The following is a 14,955-nucleotide window of genomic DNA, read 5'->3' on the forward strand; positions in this document are numbered from 1 at the left end:
ACTACTGAAAACCAGGCTCCAATCTCAAGTTCTCTTTTTCCTTTTTTTTTTTTTTTTCCGCTCCACCGTCAATTAAATTTTTTGAAAAAACATTTCAGCAAAACTCTTTAAATTCAAATTTTTTATAAAGAAAAAAAACCCAATTGAACCGAGAGTAGTTTAAACTCATCCTCTTTTAAATTCCTTCAAGCCCGTTGTTTTCATACGTTTAAATATATAATTCTAAATTTACTATATTACTTTTTTGTTCACAAAAAATTAAAAGAAAATATTCTAACTGATAATTCCCATTTGAATACAGAATCAAAATCCAACACGTGAACCAACCTGCGATTGATGTGTTTTATATTCGCAATTATTTTTTCCTTTTTCTGGAGAGGTGGGAGGGGAAAATTGGAGCCAAGAAATTGCCACTTCAACTACGGAGAAACCAACAAAGTCCACACCAAAAAAAATAAAAGAAAAATAAAAAAGGAGGAAATAACTAATAAGGAAATATATATAAACTTTTTGACTATATTGTGATATATTCCCACCTTGCTTCCAGCTCTCTTACAAAGTAGAAAAGCAAATCTGCCCCGCAATGAAAAAAGATCTAGATTTACAAGCCGGGAAAATAGCCAAACAAGTGAAGAAGAGGGGGGGGCAAAAAGAAAACTGAAAAAGAAAAAAACGAAGAAAAAAGATAACAAGGATATAAAGCCAACTAAGGAAACAAAAACCCTAAAAACCCAAAATCCTAGCAAATCTCAAAACCTTGTTAGGAGCTAACCGCTTTTAGTAAAAAGGGACCCAAAGATGAAAAAAAAAAAAAAAAAAAAAACCATGGATTATGAAAACCCTAGCCTGCCCAAGATGCTTTGAAAATTCTACATGAAACCCACTTTCTATTCCTCAATGAATTATTGACCCTCCACCAACAGAGCAAGAGATGAGCTTCTTTTTCATCAAGGCAGCCCCTAAATGCCCGGAAAACATATTTGCCAGAATCTTGCCCTTCAACTTCTAGTAGGTAAATATGTATTTCGGCAACCGGCAAGACTTCTGATACAAGTAGAAACATGAACGCGCATTCGAGCGAGGACCCCCCCCCCCGGCTCTTGCAAAGCAAAACTAGCAACCATTTACATTCCCATTTGCCACAATTCTCTTCTCAGGCACAACTGGCTTAGCACCCTTTGGGGCATCACCAGCTGCGGCACCCGTACCATTCTCAGCAACTTTCCCGTTGTCGCTAGCAGGCACGGTTGGCAAAGGGTCCTTGATCAAATCTGATCCAGCCTCCAAGGGTTTCTGGCTCAACTCCCCATTTGCCACTTCCTTCTTCTCATCAACTGCCTTTCCTTCCCACACCTGATTTCATATTTTTCCCAAAAAATGGAGAAAACCATCTCTCTTAAATAATGCAAGAAATCAAAAGGACAAAGTAGCAAAGCAATAAATATTATCACATTTAACAAAATAATTTACCTGCTTCTGAAATTGCTGTTGCTTAGCTTTCTTCTCTTGGATTGTCTTTTGGCGGGTCTCATAAAACCCGAAATCATCCAGAATGCATGTCTTGCTAGAGTGCTCCTTGAAGATTTTAATCAGCTTAAGCCCTGGCTCAATCTTGACCTAAACAACAAATCCGAGTAAAACCAGTTTAGAATCAACCGCAAGAAAAGAACAGCAATAGTACAACTAGGGGAAGTAAATTACCTCTTGGGTGTCCCTACTGTTTGTCACGGGCTTGTTCTCATTGTTCTCAAGCGTAATGTGCTTCAACAAACTGTTGGGAACATCCTTAACAATGTGCCACTTAACAGGGAAGCAGCCATTCCACTTGTCCTGCTGCCAGTACTCCACGCTCTTGCTGAAATCAACAGGCCCGACCATCTCTGCTAGACCAACGAACTGCCCACTGGTATTAACCTAGAAAACGAATCAAGAAATTGTTTAACCTGTGCAAATACGTCAATATCATATAAAGGTGTACACGAGTCAAATTTCCTACCGAGAAGAAAAGGAATACAGGGCAGCCACCAGATTTCTCCTGAGCCTCCTGGTAGGCTGCGTGAAGTTTCTTGTTTCCGTTGGGTGTGCTTGCCCATACATTATACTTGATGCTCTTGTGGACATCATCTTCACTGTAAGACTTAATAATGAAAAATTTGGCATCAGCGTATTCCTCAGGCAAATCTGCCTTGTTGTACTGTTCTCGGTCTGGAATAACCGCCGCCGTCTTATCCTTCTCCTTGTCATTAATCGCGTTCGTTGGTAGATTCTGCCCCTTGACTGCTAATGTTGTAGGTACAAAATCCTTTTGGTTCTTGGAGCCCTTGGCTCTAGGCCCTCTATTCAGCTCATTCAAACCATCCATATTCTCATTACCATACCCATAGTAGCCACCATTTCTCCCCCTCGACTTATACTTGCCATCAACAGCCAGCCATGCACGTCCACTTGCTCGTGAGTCGTAGCCGTGATATCCAAATCCCATACTGGATCTCATCGGGTTGCCATATTGGCCGTATATCTTGTTTGGGAACATTCTATTCACATACCCGTGGCTCATGGAAGACAATGGTCTTGGGTGGTGCAATCCCTGAGAATCAAATAAACAAAAAATTGAGCTAATAATAAATAAATCTCAACTCAGATGAAAATAGTAATAACTAAAGATTTCCAAGTAATAATTTGCATAAGAAAACTGCATACCATGAACTGAGAATTTGGCCGGTAATTCTGATTCCTTAAAGAGGGAAGATTGTTGCCATTTGCAATTGAAGTGATAGTTGTGCTGGTCACAGGCCGAGGCTGCCAATCTGAAAAAGTCAAGGTATCTAAACATGGCTTCGAAGAACATAAAACATCAAAACCAAATCTTGGATCCTGAAAATCAGGAGTAGAAACACAACCTGGCAAAGGGGCCCTAGCATACGAACCATTTGAATTAAAAGGCGAGTTCTGATATGCTGGTTTTAAAGGAGCTGAACCATTGATTCCCTTCACGCCACCACCGTTTACAATACCGTTGGAATTCCCATTAGCTGCATCCAAAGGCAGCGCCTTTTGATCAGTGGCAACAGAAGTGGATACATCACTTTGGGGAACAGCAGCGCTAGGCGTGTATGGCGCACTACTAGGAGTAAGCGGCTGGAAATAGGGCGGATACTGGTAGTGCTGCGGCCCATACAGCTGACCATCATTTCCCATAGTAGGAACTGGGGAAGCAGCCGGTGAGTATGGGCCATAAGGAGCATACCCATAACCATGATACATAAGAGACCCATTATCCCCATAAACTCCCTGCAACATGAAAAAACATACAATGAGAACATAAAAGATTATCCCAATTCTCAAAATTACAGTAAGAAAAATACAGTTCTTTTGATATCCCAAGAAATCCCTTTAAACCACTTTGTGGATTTGAGTTTGAAACGAGAGCCCCCCGACAAAACCCGCACAATCTTTAAGTTTAAGAAGCACAAAATTGACGAGAATTAGCAAAGACAACTTACAGAAGTCATCTCCACTCCATCTGGATTCATATAGCGCGAGTAGTCATCCCACTCGTTACCAGTACCATCATAGCCTGCAACTCGAATCGCACGAATAAAACCTCACATAAAAACTAAAAACTCGCTAACCAAATTATAACAAGTTCCACCGCACAAAATTCACAAATCAACTGACCTCCATAGTAATAAGCCGTAGATGGATAGCCATTAGGGACATAGCACACCGACGGGTCCATAAAGTCCGGTAACAAAGGACTCACAGACCGGTCGGCCGGCGGGATCTGACCGTTCACAGCATTGCCCGAATCAAGAGACCCGAATTGGTTAGCAGATTGCTGAAAAGAACAGAACCGACTCAGTCAGACAAACAATCACCTCTTCAATGCTCAACGTTTTAAATGTGAACGCTTAACAAGTACGTCAGATTTCTTTTTTGTGGTCCAATCTCATTAAACGTTTTAAACATCAACCTTCTTTAACAAGTACCATCATAAGAGTAAACCTTTTAGATCTCAATTTTCATTAAATCAGAAGAAATAGTAAGTTATAATTCTATACATATACCTTCTTCGTAGGCTCAGGAATTTCCGCGCCCTTCGATTGAGAATCTATTGATAGCTTCTGAAGAAAATCTGCTGTTTCTATAGAAACGAAAAAAGTAAAGGAAAAATACGTGCCAATTTTTCAAAATTAGTCTGTTAATCATGAAAAATAACAGCACACATAACATCTTTAATACCTCTAAATCACCAAAAACACAATTGACGAGTCAAAGAAAAACCTGTAAATTACAAAAACCAAGTAAAAAGAAAAAAAATATTGAATCCAATTCACAAATTGTCAAAATCTATATACTAAGCAAAATAACTAGAATTAAGGCTACAAAACCAACTGAAATTATTATTTCAAACACTCAAATAAACACACCAAAAAAAACGAAGAAAATCATCAACCCTACTATACAGCTATAATTCAAACTAATAATTATGTAAAGAAAAAACATGTCAAACGACAAAAACAGAAGCAATAAGCTCCGATCTACAATATAACACAAAAAACTAACACCAAGAAAACGAAACAAACCATGTTCGATCAATAACAAATCACGAACGACAGATCGGGAAAGACCCAGAAACGAAAACAAGAAAAACGACAATACCCAGATGGGAAAATCGACTAAGGATACGATCTGCTTTAGCAACTGTGGCCATGACCGGAGCTTGGTAAAAATCAGATCTTCTCTTATTATTTTCTTCTTCTTCTGCTTCGGTATTAAAACCCTAAAATCTGAAAACTGAATTAACTGGGGTTTTAGGAAGAAACAGAGAGGGAGAGAGAGAGAAACCCTAACAAAAGGAGATAGATAGAGAGAGAAAGACGAGAGGAGTGAGAGAGAGGAGGGAACAACGGGTCTCACAGCCGCCAAGGGTTTGGGTTTTTGGAAAGAGAGGGTTTTGTTCATCCAAAAGCGGTGATTCAAATAGCACCACGGCTCCTCGTTTCCACCCCATGATATAATTACCCGCGTGTTACGTCGGTGATCTCATCGCCTCTTTCCTATTGGGTAGTGTTGCCACGTTTCGGTCTTCTAATGGCTTTTTGTCCAGTTGTTTCGTAACGTCTTCCTTTTCTTCTCCCCCAAGGCGGGATTCGATTGGCGGGTGTGATCACCCGCGGGTGACAAGCTTTGTCTCTTCATCCTAAACCTGATAGTTGTACCTTTGTGGAAGAGTTTGGAAACCCTAATTACAAAAGGACATGGATGTCCCTATCTATTAATCTATTTGACAATATTACCCCTTGTCTAGAATGTCATTAGTTCAAAATACTTGGGCATTTTTGGGGGTTGGGTTTTGTTTTTTTGGGTAGGGGCATTCTCGGGCGGAACTTTGGCAAAGAGACGTCCTATTTCAGAAGACTTTTTCCTTTTTTTTTTTTTGTTCGGACCCTCAAAAAAAGTATATATAAAAAAAAAATTTTGAATTAAAGTATAAAGCCATTATCTAAACCCGCGTACGGACAAATCTCAATATAAAAAAAAAAAACCGTGTATAGACCGAGTGAAAAGAAAAGAAAATCTCAATGTTATTAACTAGCCATTTTATTCCGGCTCCCCCTTCCCATTTGATTCCGATCGAAGGGAATTTTGATGAAATTTATTGAAGATAATTTTCCCTAAAAATAGTCCCATTCAAGAAAAAAATAAAAGAAAAACTATCCGCAGAAAAGGAATGAAGAGAAAAATATGTTAAAATTTGAGATGAATTAAAATTAATAGGCTAATAATTTACATAACTTAATAAATATACTAAATTATTATTTTCGTCTATAACTTGTCCGGTTATGAACCATAACTTGTCCAGTTATGAACCATAACTTGACAAGTTATTGTCTATAATAATTCACGGTTTTTGTCCATAATTTGTCTAGTTATAAACCATAACTTGATAAATTTGTCCATAACTTATCTGGTTATGAACCATAACTTGACAAGTTATGCCCTATTAATTTTTATAACTAAAAATTGACCCATATACTTTCTTAAGCTTTTCATATTGGCATATTTTCTACTATTTCCCGCAGAAAAATCATTCCTATTTTTTTTTTGTTGTGTGAGAATTCATCCTAAAAACTTTTGATCGTCTATAAAAAAATAATAAAATTCATCAAATAAAAAATAGTAGTGAAATGAAGGATCTGTTTAGTTTATTAATTCGAATTTTTATTTCGAGTCGATATGTAACTTTATGTGATAACTTTTTATTGTAACAAAAAAGTTAGATGTGACTTTTCTGAGAATTTTTTACTATAGCAAAACTCGAATTATAAACACGAATCGGTGAAATGAACGGGGCCAAAAATTTCAAGTTATGGTATATTTAATGTGATACTAAATTAGTCTGCTAATTTCAATTTCTAACATTTTCTCCCATATAGTATTATATTTGATGCTAAATTTTATCACAAGTAGAAATGTTCTATTCTTATAAATTTTATGATTTTTGGGATTGGGATGAGTAGAAATGCCCCTCAATTTGAAAATCACAAGTATTTTCTTCTTCTTTATACTTTTTGCATTTGATGAGAGTTTCTCGATGAACATAAATAGTCGGATAATCTTGACAATATCACTTAAAATAGCATGTGTTATGATTTTTACTTTTTACTATTTGATTGATAACCTTTCTAGTCAAATAATTACACTAATAAAATGATATTTTTCAAGAGTAATGTGTAAAGACCCAAACTCATACACTCTCAAAAGTAAATTCTCCATTTTTTCTTAGAGTAATTATATTTACTCCCATAAAATTTATTAATACGCCCACCAAATTATAATTTATATTTATTACAATTTTATCCTCTTGTTAAAATTACAATAAAACTCCTTAATATACCCCTACACTAACCATAAATAGAAATGATAAACAAAAAAGCATACACCCACATAACTATAACTATAATTAGCAAGTACTTTTTCAAAAAGTTGAAAAAAAATACCCCACTGAGGACAATTTGAAACATCATATACTTCAACGCATTCTTCAAATGAATAGCGTTTTTTTTTTGTTATTGTTATTATAACTAATTTTATTTAACAAAAAATATTGTTTAAGGATGAAGAATTTTGTAGAACGTTTAACAAAAAGAGAAATGCAATAAATTTTAATCCTTCATTTTTTGTAGGATGACATACTTGATTGTTCTCTGGACTCTAATATAAAGATTTCAATATATATATATATATATATATATATAACACAGAGATAGGTGATAAATTAAAAAACTCTTAACATATATAAGAACAATAATTTTGAAAAAAAAAATGCATGGTGTATTACTAGTATTATGTGTGATTTTACATTGTCATTGTAGGAGTCAAAAGAATTATTAGTACAAAACGAAAAACTTAAGCTAAAAAGCTTATAAATAAAACTGTTTTTTTCTTTTTATGGATAAATTTGTTTCAAAATAATATAAAACACAAGATGGTGTATAGTTTTCCATAAATCAAATCTAAGATTAAAATTAGTGAGGGGATATAAAATGGTTAAATAAGGAATTATAAAAATAAAATCTGATAGATTTTACAAACCTTCATTAACAAAGTATTAATTAGTGAGGGTATTAATGACATGTTTACTTATCAGGATTGAAGAATAGGAGTGGAGAATGAGAGTCAATCTCATGTTTACTTGCTCTTTTTTATCTTAGAATGAGAGTGAGATTGGTGGGTCCCACTCAAATTTGGGATTGGCACTCTCATGCCCCCCATTGGGATTGAGACTCCCATTCCTAAATTAAAATTTAAAAAATAATAGATGCAACATATATTTATTATTTTAGTACCTAATTATTACACTAAATATTTTAATTATGATTAATTTTAATATAATAAGTACACAATATATTTTTTAAATTGAAAATATCAAATTGATTTAAATGGTATATTAGTACTTTTACACTTATTTATTTTGATTTTGGGTGTAAGTAAACGTATGAATGAGATTTAGAATGACTGAATCGAATCTTATCACTAAGGGTTCGTTTGGTTGGAGGATTCAAACCACGTGATTCGAACCATTTTCGATTTACGTGTATTTTTTGTGAGAGAAAATACTGTAGCGAACCACGAATCATGATTCGAATCAGGGAACGAATCCCTCTACCAAACGCCCCTTAAGTAAACAGTTTATTCTGACTCCGATTTCTCACTCTGAATCCTACCTACTCTAAATTTTGTTCACTCTGATTCATGCTCATTCTGAGTACGCGTAAGTAAACATCCCATAAATATAAGCATTCTTTTCTACATAGTGACATTGTGCCCTGAAAGCCCATTTCTAAAAGGCCATCCTGCACTACTAGTCATTATTTTTCACATTAAAAGGCCCAATATGGCCTATTGGGTTTTGAAAACCTACTTATATTTTGAACGTTCTAAAGGGCCGTAACGAGTAGCTTGGGCCCGTTTTACGGTGTTCAAGCACCACGACGTACGCCACTCATGGATCAAAATGAAAACCTGAAAACATGAATTTATTATTGAGAAATAATAGAAAATAGGTCAATATGAAAAGTTTAAAAAAGTATATAGGTTAATTTTTAGTTATATAAATTAATATGTCATAATTTGTCAAGTTATGGTTAATAACGAGATAAGTTATGGACAAACTTATCAAGTTATGGTTCATAGTCAGATAAGTTATGGACAATTATGGACAATAACTTATCAAGTTATGGTTCATAACCAGATAAGTTATGGCCGAAAATATTAATTTGACCTATTTATTAACTTATGTAAACTATTGGTCTATTAATTTTAATTTATCTTGTGTCTTAGCCTATTTCCCTCTTTCTCCCTTTATTATTCTATTTTTGTAACTCAGAAATCTCCGATTTTATTCTTTTTACAACTCAAATTGCAATTTAATTTTTATTATTATAGTATTTTTTTCACAAAAATTTAAATTTAACTTTTTTTTTATAATATTTTTCTCTTACATACAACTCAATTCTTAACTTAATCTGTGAAGCAAACATACCCGTTTCAAAAATGGGTACAATTTAACGTAAGAATCATTTTGTTCTTCTAGTCCGAAGATGAATCCAAAATGTTTACATGCATTTTGACCATTTTATCCTTTTATCAAAATTTAATGTAAAAAATCATAGCTTAAAATAATTCTAAAAAAAAATCATAGCTTAAAATAGAAAATTATTTCTGCAAACCTTTCTTTTGTAAACTAGTATAGTTTTTGGCGCTCTAAAATTGTTATGCTTTGGTCAAAAACATATTGGTCGTATTTAGAATTGATCCCGTTTTTATTTTTCACGTTTTTTGAGAAAGAAAAAATGAAAACATTTTTAAAACGGCGTTTGGCTCAGTAAAGACAAAAAACAGGAATGAAAACGATTTTTTAGTTTAGTGTAAAATGAGAGAGAAATAAAAAATGACTTTTAGTTATTTTTCATTTTTTGTTTTCGTTTTCTCCTATCTCGAGCAGAGAGAAAGATAGAGAAACATTAATAGGTTTTTTTTATATTGAAAATAATCTCTTAATAAAACTATCAAACGCATTTTCAAAAATAATTTATGTCTGAGATTGAAAACGTTTTCATTTTTATTTTCATATAAAAAATAAAATAATTTTAAAATGAGCTCTAAACGCACCAATTATGTCGTTATATGGGCAGTTCGGTCATTTTAAAATTTAACATTGCACATCTCTATGTCAGTCATTGAAAGGGGCAAGAGGGTAATTCTGATTTCAGATTAATTAATTTTAAGAGTGATTTTTCAAAAAAAATTCGATTGATATACGCACACAAATGACGAGTCTGTGGTTTTTTTTTTTTAAATAAAAAATAAATTTATCTATCCATTCAATAATTATCGCATGACGAGCTTTACGTATCATTCATTCCATTACATGATAGAAAACTGCTAAAGATGTTTAACATTTGATTAGCTAGGATACACAGACAAAAAGGCAAGAAATAGTGAAAGATGATTCTCTTTCAATCATTTATTATTGAAGCAAAGCCAAGATTTCATGCAAGTACACATTTGTAGACCGAGAATGAAACTTCTGAAAATCATGAGCAATTAATTATTATTATTATTAACTTTATAACCCAAAAATCAGATTTTCTTTAAGCTTCACTTATAAGTTGATCATCATCATCATCATCATCTTCTTCATGAGCAGCTGAAGTTGTACTCGTTGTATCAAATGTGTTCACACGCACAACCAAAGGACTCGTAACCTTATGGCTCGAGTAATCTGACCAAACAATTTCCCCAAAGTCGTATCTTCCTTGAGACTTCTTCCGCGGTATGAGAGTAACATGGTAGGTTACTTCTTCCCTAAACCACGAGAAAAACAAAACCTTAGGCCACACCACCACTTGCACGCCATTAGGCTCAACGACGCTGCTGAAATACAGGGCGCATTTGCATGGTCCTACGTTGCGGACCGTCCTCTTGATTGTCACAGTAGACCGAAGATTCGAGACTGTGATGGAAGGGTAATTTAGGTTGAAGTTTGGTTTTCTTGATTTTGGACACCTTATGAGGTCAGGACTTGGGCAGGGAAGAAGAAGGACTTGTATTTGTTCTTGAGTGTAGCCGAGATTGCAGAGGAATAGGATGTGATCGCTGGTTTTCATGTCGTAAACTAAGCCAGGATCCATAGCTCTTACGGGGTCTACGTGGCCGGCGCCAATGTCAAAGGGATCGGAAACTTTTGTTGGTGATCCATCGGATAAAATTTCATCAAGGGAATTGTCCCTTGTGTATGCTGCAACAAAGATTATAACAGATTATATTTAAATTATAAGACCTAACACTAAAAAATATATATATTGTTGGGTATTTTTATCTAAAAATTCAAAAAAACAGGTGAAGAAAAAAAATTGATGCAGCCTTGATCGTGATATTGATGAAGACTTGAACGTGATCGCCATATTGATGAAGAACGTGGTGCAGGATTATTTTGCTGCAGATTTCGTTTACATTTAAAATTTGAGGGTGGTGATAATGATTTCAAATGAGAGTTCAAGTTTTAATAGGAGATATATACTTTTAGTTTGAATTACAAAAGTGTTTCTGGTTGTGCGTGGAGATGAAGCTTTGAAATTTGAGAGCTATTTCACGACGAGTCCAGATTGTTGTCCCCATTTTCTTGTCTCGATAATTGTCTCTCTAGTTATTACATCATTTAAATTTAGGAATCTAACCACATAAAAATGAACAAAGTGCTAAAAATACTTAAGCATCTCACGAGGTGTAATTGGTGAGACAGTCACAGAGACAGGAAAATACTTAAGAGATCAAGTGATGATTTGAAAAAAATAAATCACCCATTTGGAATTTTGAAGTTATACATATATTCTATGCATTTTGGTGAAGATGAGTAGTAGTAGTAGTAGTAGAAGTAGTATCGTTCAATTAAAAATATACCTGTAGTCATGAGAGCAGACCTGAGAGCAGCAGGAGACCAATTGGGATGTGCAGATTTGAGAAGAGCAACAATGCCTGAGACGTGAGGGCATGACATTGAAGTTCCTGATTGAAAATTCCATTCTACTGTACGGTTATCATCAATTATGCCGTTTCCAGGAATTGGAGGAGTTTTTGTTGGCCAAGCAGCTAAGATGTTTAGTCCAGGAGCACTTATATCTGGCTGTTGTTAGACAAAATGCATATATATATATATATATATAGCCACAAATATATTGTATATATGGTGTGTGTGTGTATCTATATATATATATATATATATGTATATATACCTTGAGAATATCGGGTTCAATTGAGCTTGGCCCTCTTGAAGAGAAGTAGGCAACTCTTGGTGCTACTGACTTCCTAATGACAGCTTTTGTTGGTCCTATTTTCACCTTAGGAATACTGCACTCGCACACAAATGTTGATGTAATTGATTGTTAATTTTTATTTTTTTAATGATAAAATCGCAGAATTTATTTTTAAAAATGTATGACTATAAATTTTTACATCGACATAAAAATGCACAAGTCTAGATTTTTAATAACATTAATTTTGCTGTGGTTATAAATTCCTTATGATAAATATAGCATCATTTTTAATTTCCTTCTAATTACTCTTAAACGAGACATGAATTCTGAAATTCAACTTTTGCTAAGGACTGTAAATCAACTAAATATATAAACATATATTTTCTCTAAATAACTCATAAATCTTATTAGTCAAAAAGTACAATTGTCCATTTAGTAAGATTGATGATATCTAGCTAGTTTACTGCTGAATTCAAAATATTATTAGTTCCTCATGACCAGACTACAACCGTCCGCACTGGCAATCCATAAGTCGACCTTGTACTAAGGATCCCATCATGAAAAAAATAACGGAATTTAATGGCCATTTGTATTGTTAAACTGTAATTAAAATTGATTGAGAAACAAGTTTTTACCGTGAGGTGTACAGCTCAAATTAAGAAACTCTTATTAAATTTATGTACCTATCTTATTATGGTGAGGTGTACAGCTCAAATCAGTGATCAAAATCATTAATTTCTTGAGACAAAAAGGATCAAGATAAAGTAAGTTAATTAGGTAATCCCACATCGCCTATAGATGGATATAGATGATATAGTTTATAAGGAAGGACACATTTTTTGAGATAAGGTTTAACTGCAAAACCGTACAAATTCAGACCCAAAACGAACAATTTCATTACAAATGGAGGTGCAGGTGGTTACACCTCCTATCCAACTAAGAAACTCTCCTTAAATGTCCATACCAATTTTATTTTATTCCATACCCAGACTTGATAAAGATCTTTTTTTCCCCTAGTCCTTAAACATAACATTTAGTTTAGTTTTTATTCAAAGTAACTCTAATAATGTTAGTTATATCATGTTTTTAGCTAAACTAACTAATAATTTAGCTAGAATTTAGCCTTTCTTCACTCCAACCATTAGCTAAATAGTTAGCTATTTTAGAGAATCTATTTCATACTAGCTAAATATAGCTAGTAAGAAGTGACTAGCTATTTGATTTTTTATATTATTTTATTGTTTGAAACCATAATTTAATGAAGTTATTTATATTTTTAAACTCAATAAATATTAAAATAATTTATACTTAATTAAAATAGGAAATATGATTAGAGTGTATCACTTAAAAAATACTGGTTAAAATAATTTTTTAGCCATTTTAGTTAAAATTTAGTTAAAATTTAGAGAGCTCTCTTAGATATGCTCTAACGTTTGAGATATTTTTATAGAATCGATCGTGGCCTATATAGACACACACATATATATATATATATATATATGGTGAAATTAATCCATCAACTTATACAATTAAATATCTATATATAGAGAACAATGTAATAGGGCACGACGGTGGTCAACAGTTAGCACCACTCATTAATAGAAATTAAGTTCTGTATTGTGGGATTCACAGGTGAATTCCATTCTCTATTAGATAGTAATGTTTAATAGCAGTGGTGTTCTTAAACATTATATATGTATATATGTATTAACAAGATGGAGAGATATATATTACCCGTCAGTAAATGTTTGTTGATATTTCCTAAGTTGATCTCCTTGAATAAAGTCGATACGGATAGTTGGAATGAGATCAGGGCCTTCAGGCCTGGGCACTGGTTCAGCAAAGATCAAAGCCGAAGCCTTAATTTTCAAAGCAGCTCTAACTGCATCTCCAAAAGTAATGCTTACGCCTCCTGTGTCGGAGAAGCACAGAAGTACCCTCCCAGGCCTTGTCATATTTATAAGTGCACTACTCTCATTGCAAATACTGCATATGCAAAAAAGAATAAAAAAAAAAAAATTAGAATTTTTATCAAGATTAATTTTAAGCTGTGCAAACAAAGTATAATTATTTCCTCTTTTATTTTTGGATTATTTTCAGCAGTACACTCCTTAAATATTGTGGTCATTCTCACTTTTGTTCTCTAAACTTTAAAAACTCTTATTTTACCCTCTTAATTATTAATTTGTCTCATTTAATCTCTTTTGATAGATCTCTTGAAAGCAAACTAGAAAAAAAAAAGGATAGTAAAGTCACGCGATCTTTCTAACTGGAAAAAAATGACTATATTTAACCTCCTCTTTTCCCATCTCTTTTTTAACATAAGTTCTAACAAAGTTGCTTAAATCTCTATTTCAAATGTTGAGCCAAAAAAGAAAAACAAAATCCCTAATTCAAAATTTAACTGAGAAAATGAGAGTTTTAAAAATTTGAAGAGCAAAATCAAAATGACACTAAAAATCAGGCACATTAGTTTGATTAATCCTTTAGTTTTCGTGTGTCTTTTTTATATTAATGATAATTTAATCTTTGTAAGTTTTGGAAGCGCTTTTTTTTCAGTAATTATGTAAGAAAAATTTGATTAGTGCCACGTGTAACTAAATGCAGTAAAGAATAAATTAGCAAATTATAAATTTAGAGAAGAAGAGATAGATTCAGTACGTACCTATCTGAAAAATAATTAGTTGGAATCACCAATCTTTTAGTGATTGGTTTGTCGATAAAGCTAAAGCTTTCACCCTGAAAGCAATAATTACGTTTTAGTAGCTTCCTTAATCAGTATTTCATGTGCATGAATAAAAAGAATTGGTCTGAAATTTTTTTTGAACCCAAACTAAAAAAAATCCGGCCAATTGTGCAACTCAATATGTCTTGCCAAGCCAATATACATGTCCTTTCTTTCCTTCTTTTCTTTTTAATAAATAACGGCCAGTGCATCTTAGTAACAAAATTAAATGACTAATGATATGACGGTTCGTCAACAAATTAAATCACTACATGCCGGGATTATTTGAAATCTCTGTAATTATTTAAAATCTTTAGTTTTTTAAAAATACTTCAAATCTTTAATTTATTAAAATATTTCCTGCAACTGTAACTGATAAGGCAACGAGAATATATATATATATATATA

The 14,955-nt window shown here is 33.3% G+C and overlaps 2 protein-coding genes across 4 annotated transcripts; both read right to left on the reverse strand.

Moving 5' to 3' along the window:
- Positions 1-481: 481 nt before the first annotated feature.
- Positions 482-4,956, reverse strand: LOC21388556 (YTH domain-containing family protein 1). Of its 3 annotated transcripts, none has more exons than XM_024169912.1 (10): positions 4,690-4,956; positions 4,068-4,144; positions 3,679-3,838; positions 3,504-3,577; positions 2,928-3,291; positions 2,701-2,807; positions 1,997-2,587; positions 1,702-1,914; positions 1,471-1,617; positions 482-1,353 (listed from the first exon to the last, which is right to left on the reverse strand). In XM_024169912.1, the coding sequence occupies exons 1-10, from the start codon at positions 4,712-4,714 to the stop codon at positions 1,114-1,116; spliced, it is 1,998 nt and encodes a 665-aa protein (XP_024025680.1). In that variant the 5' UTR covers positions 4,715-4,956; the 3' UTR covers positions 482-1,113. The 3 variants fall into 3 exon arrangements, with proteins under 3 accessions (XP_024025680.1, XP_024025679.1, XP_024025678.1); XM_024169911.1 differs by having other exon boundaries at positions 2,901-3,291; XM_024169910.1 differs by having other exon boundaries at positions 2,701-3,291.
- A 5,204-nt stretch (positions 4,957-10,160) lies between these two features.
- LOC112092825 (subtilisin-like protease SBT3.18) lies at positions 10,161-13,777 on the reverse strand. Its single transcript, XM_024169914.1, has 4 exons — positions 13,557-13,777; positions 11,802-11,916; positions 11,470-11,692; positions 10,161-10,807 (listed from the first exon to the last, which is right to left on the reverse strand). Exons 1-4 carry the CDS (start codon positions 13,775-13,777, stop codon positions 10,161-10,163), a joined length of 1,206 nt encoding a protein of 401 aa, XP_024025682.1.
- Between the last annotated feature and the right edge of the window lie 1,178 nt (positions 13,778-14,955).

Source organism: Morus notabilis, unplaced genomic scaffold (genome assembly GCF_000414095.1).
Source record: "Morus notabilis unplaced genomic scaffold, ASM41409v2 Scaffold1173, whole genome shotgun sequence".
NCBI lineage: Eukaryota > Viridiplantae > Streptophyta > Magnoliopsida > Rosales > Moraceae > Morus > Morus notabilis.

What these genes read in the sequence shown, in the direction of transcription:
- LOC21388556 (XM_024169910.1), bottom strand. Translation starts at nt 4,714, where the DNA reads ATGGCCACAGTTGCTAAAGCAGATC. An exon ending in CTGTATTCCTTTTCTTCTCG is followed by an intron (nt 1,915 to 1,996) that starts GTAGGAAATTTG and finishes TTCGTTTTCTAG; the next exon opens with GTTAATACCAGTGGGCAGTT. An exon ending in AACAGCAATTTCAGAAGCAG is followed by an intron (nt 1,354 to 1,470) that starts GTAAATTATTTT and finishes ATATGAAATCAG; the next exon opens with GTGTGGGAAGGAAAGGCAGT.
- LOC112092825 (XM_024169914.1), bottom strand. Translation starts at nt 13,777, where the DNA reads ATGACAAGGCCTGGGAGGGTACTTCTGTGCTTCTCCGACACAGGAGGC. An exon ending in CAACAAACATTTACTGACGG is followed by an intron (nt 11,917 to 13,556) that starts GTAATATATATC and finishes GTGCGAGTGCAG; the next exon opens with TATTCCTAAGGTGAAAATAG. An exon ending in GTCTGCTCTCATGACTACAG is followed by an intron (nt 10,808 to 11,469) that starts GTATATTTTTAA and finishes TCTTTGTTGCAG; the next exon opens with CATACACAAGGGACAATTCC.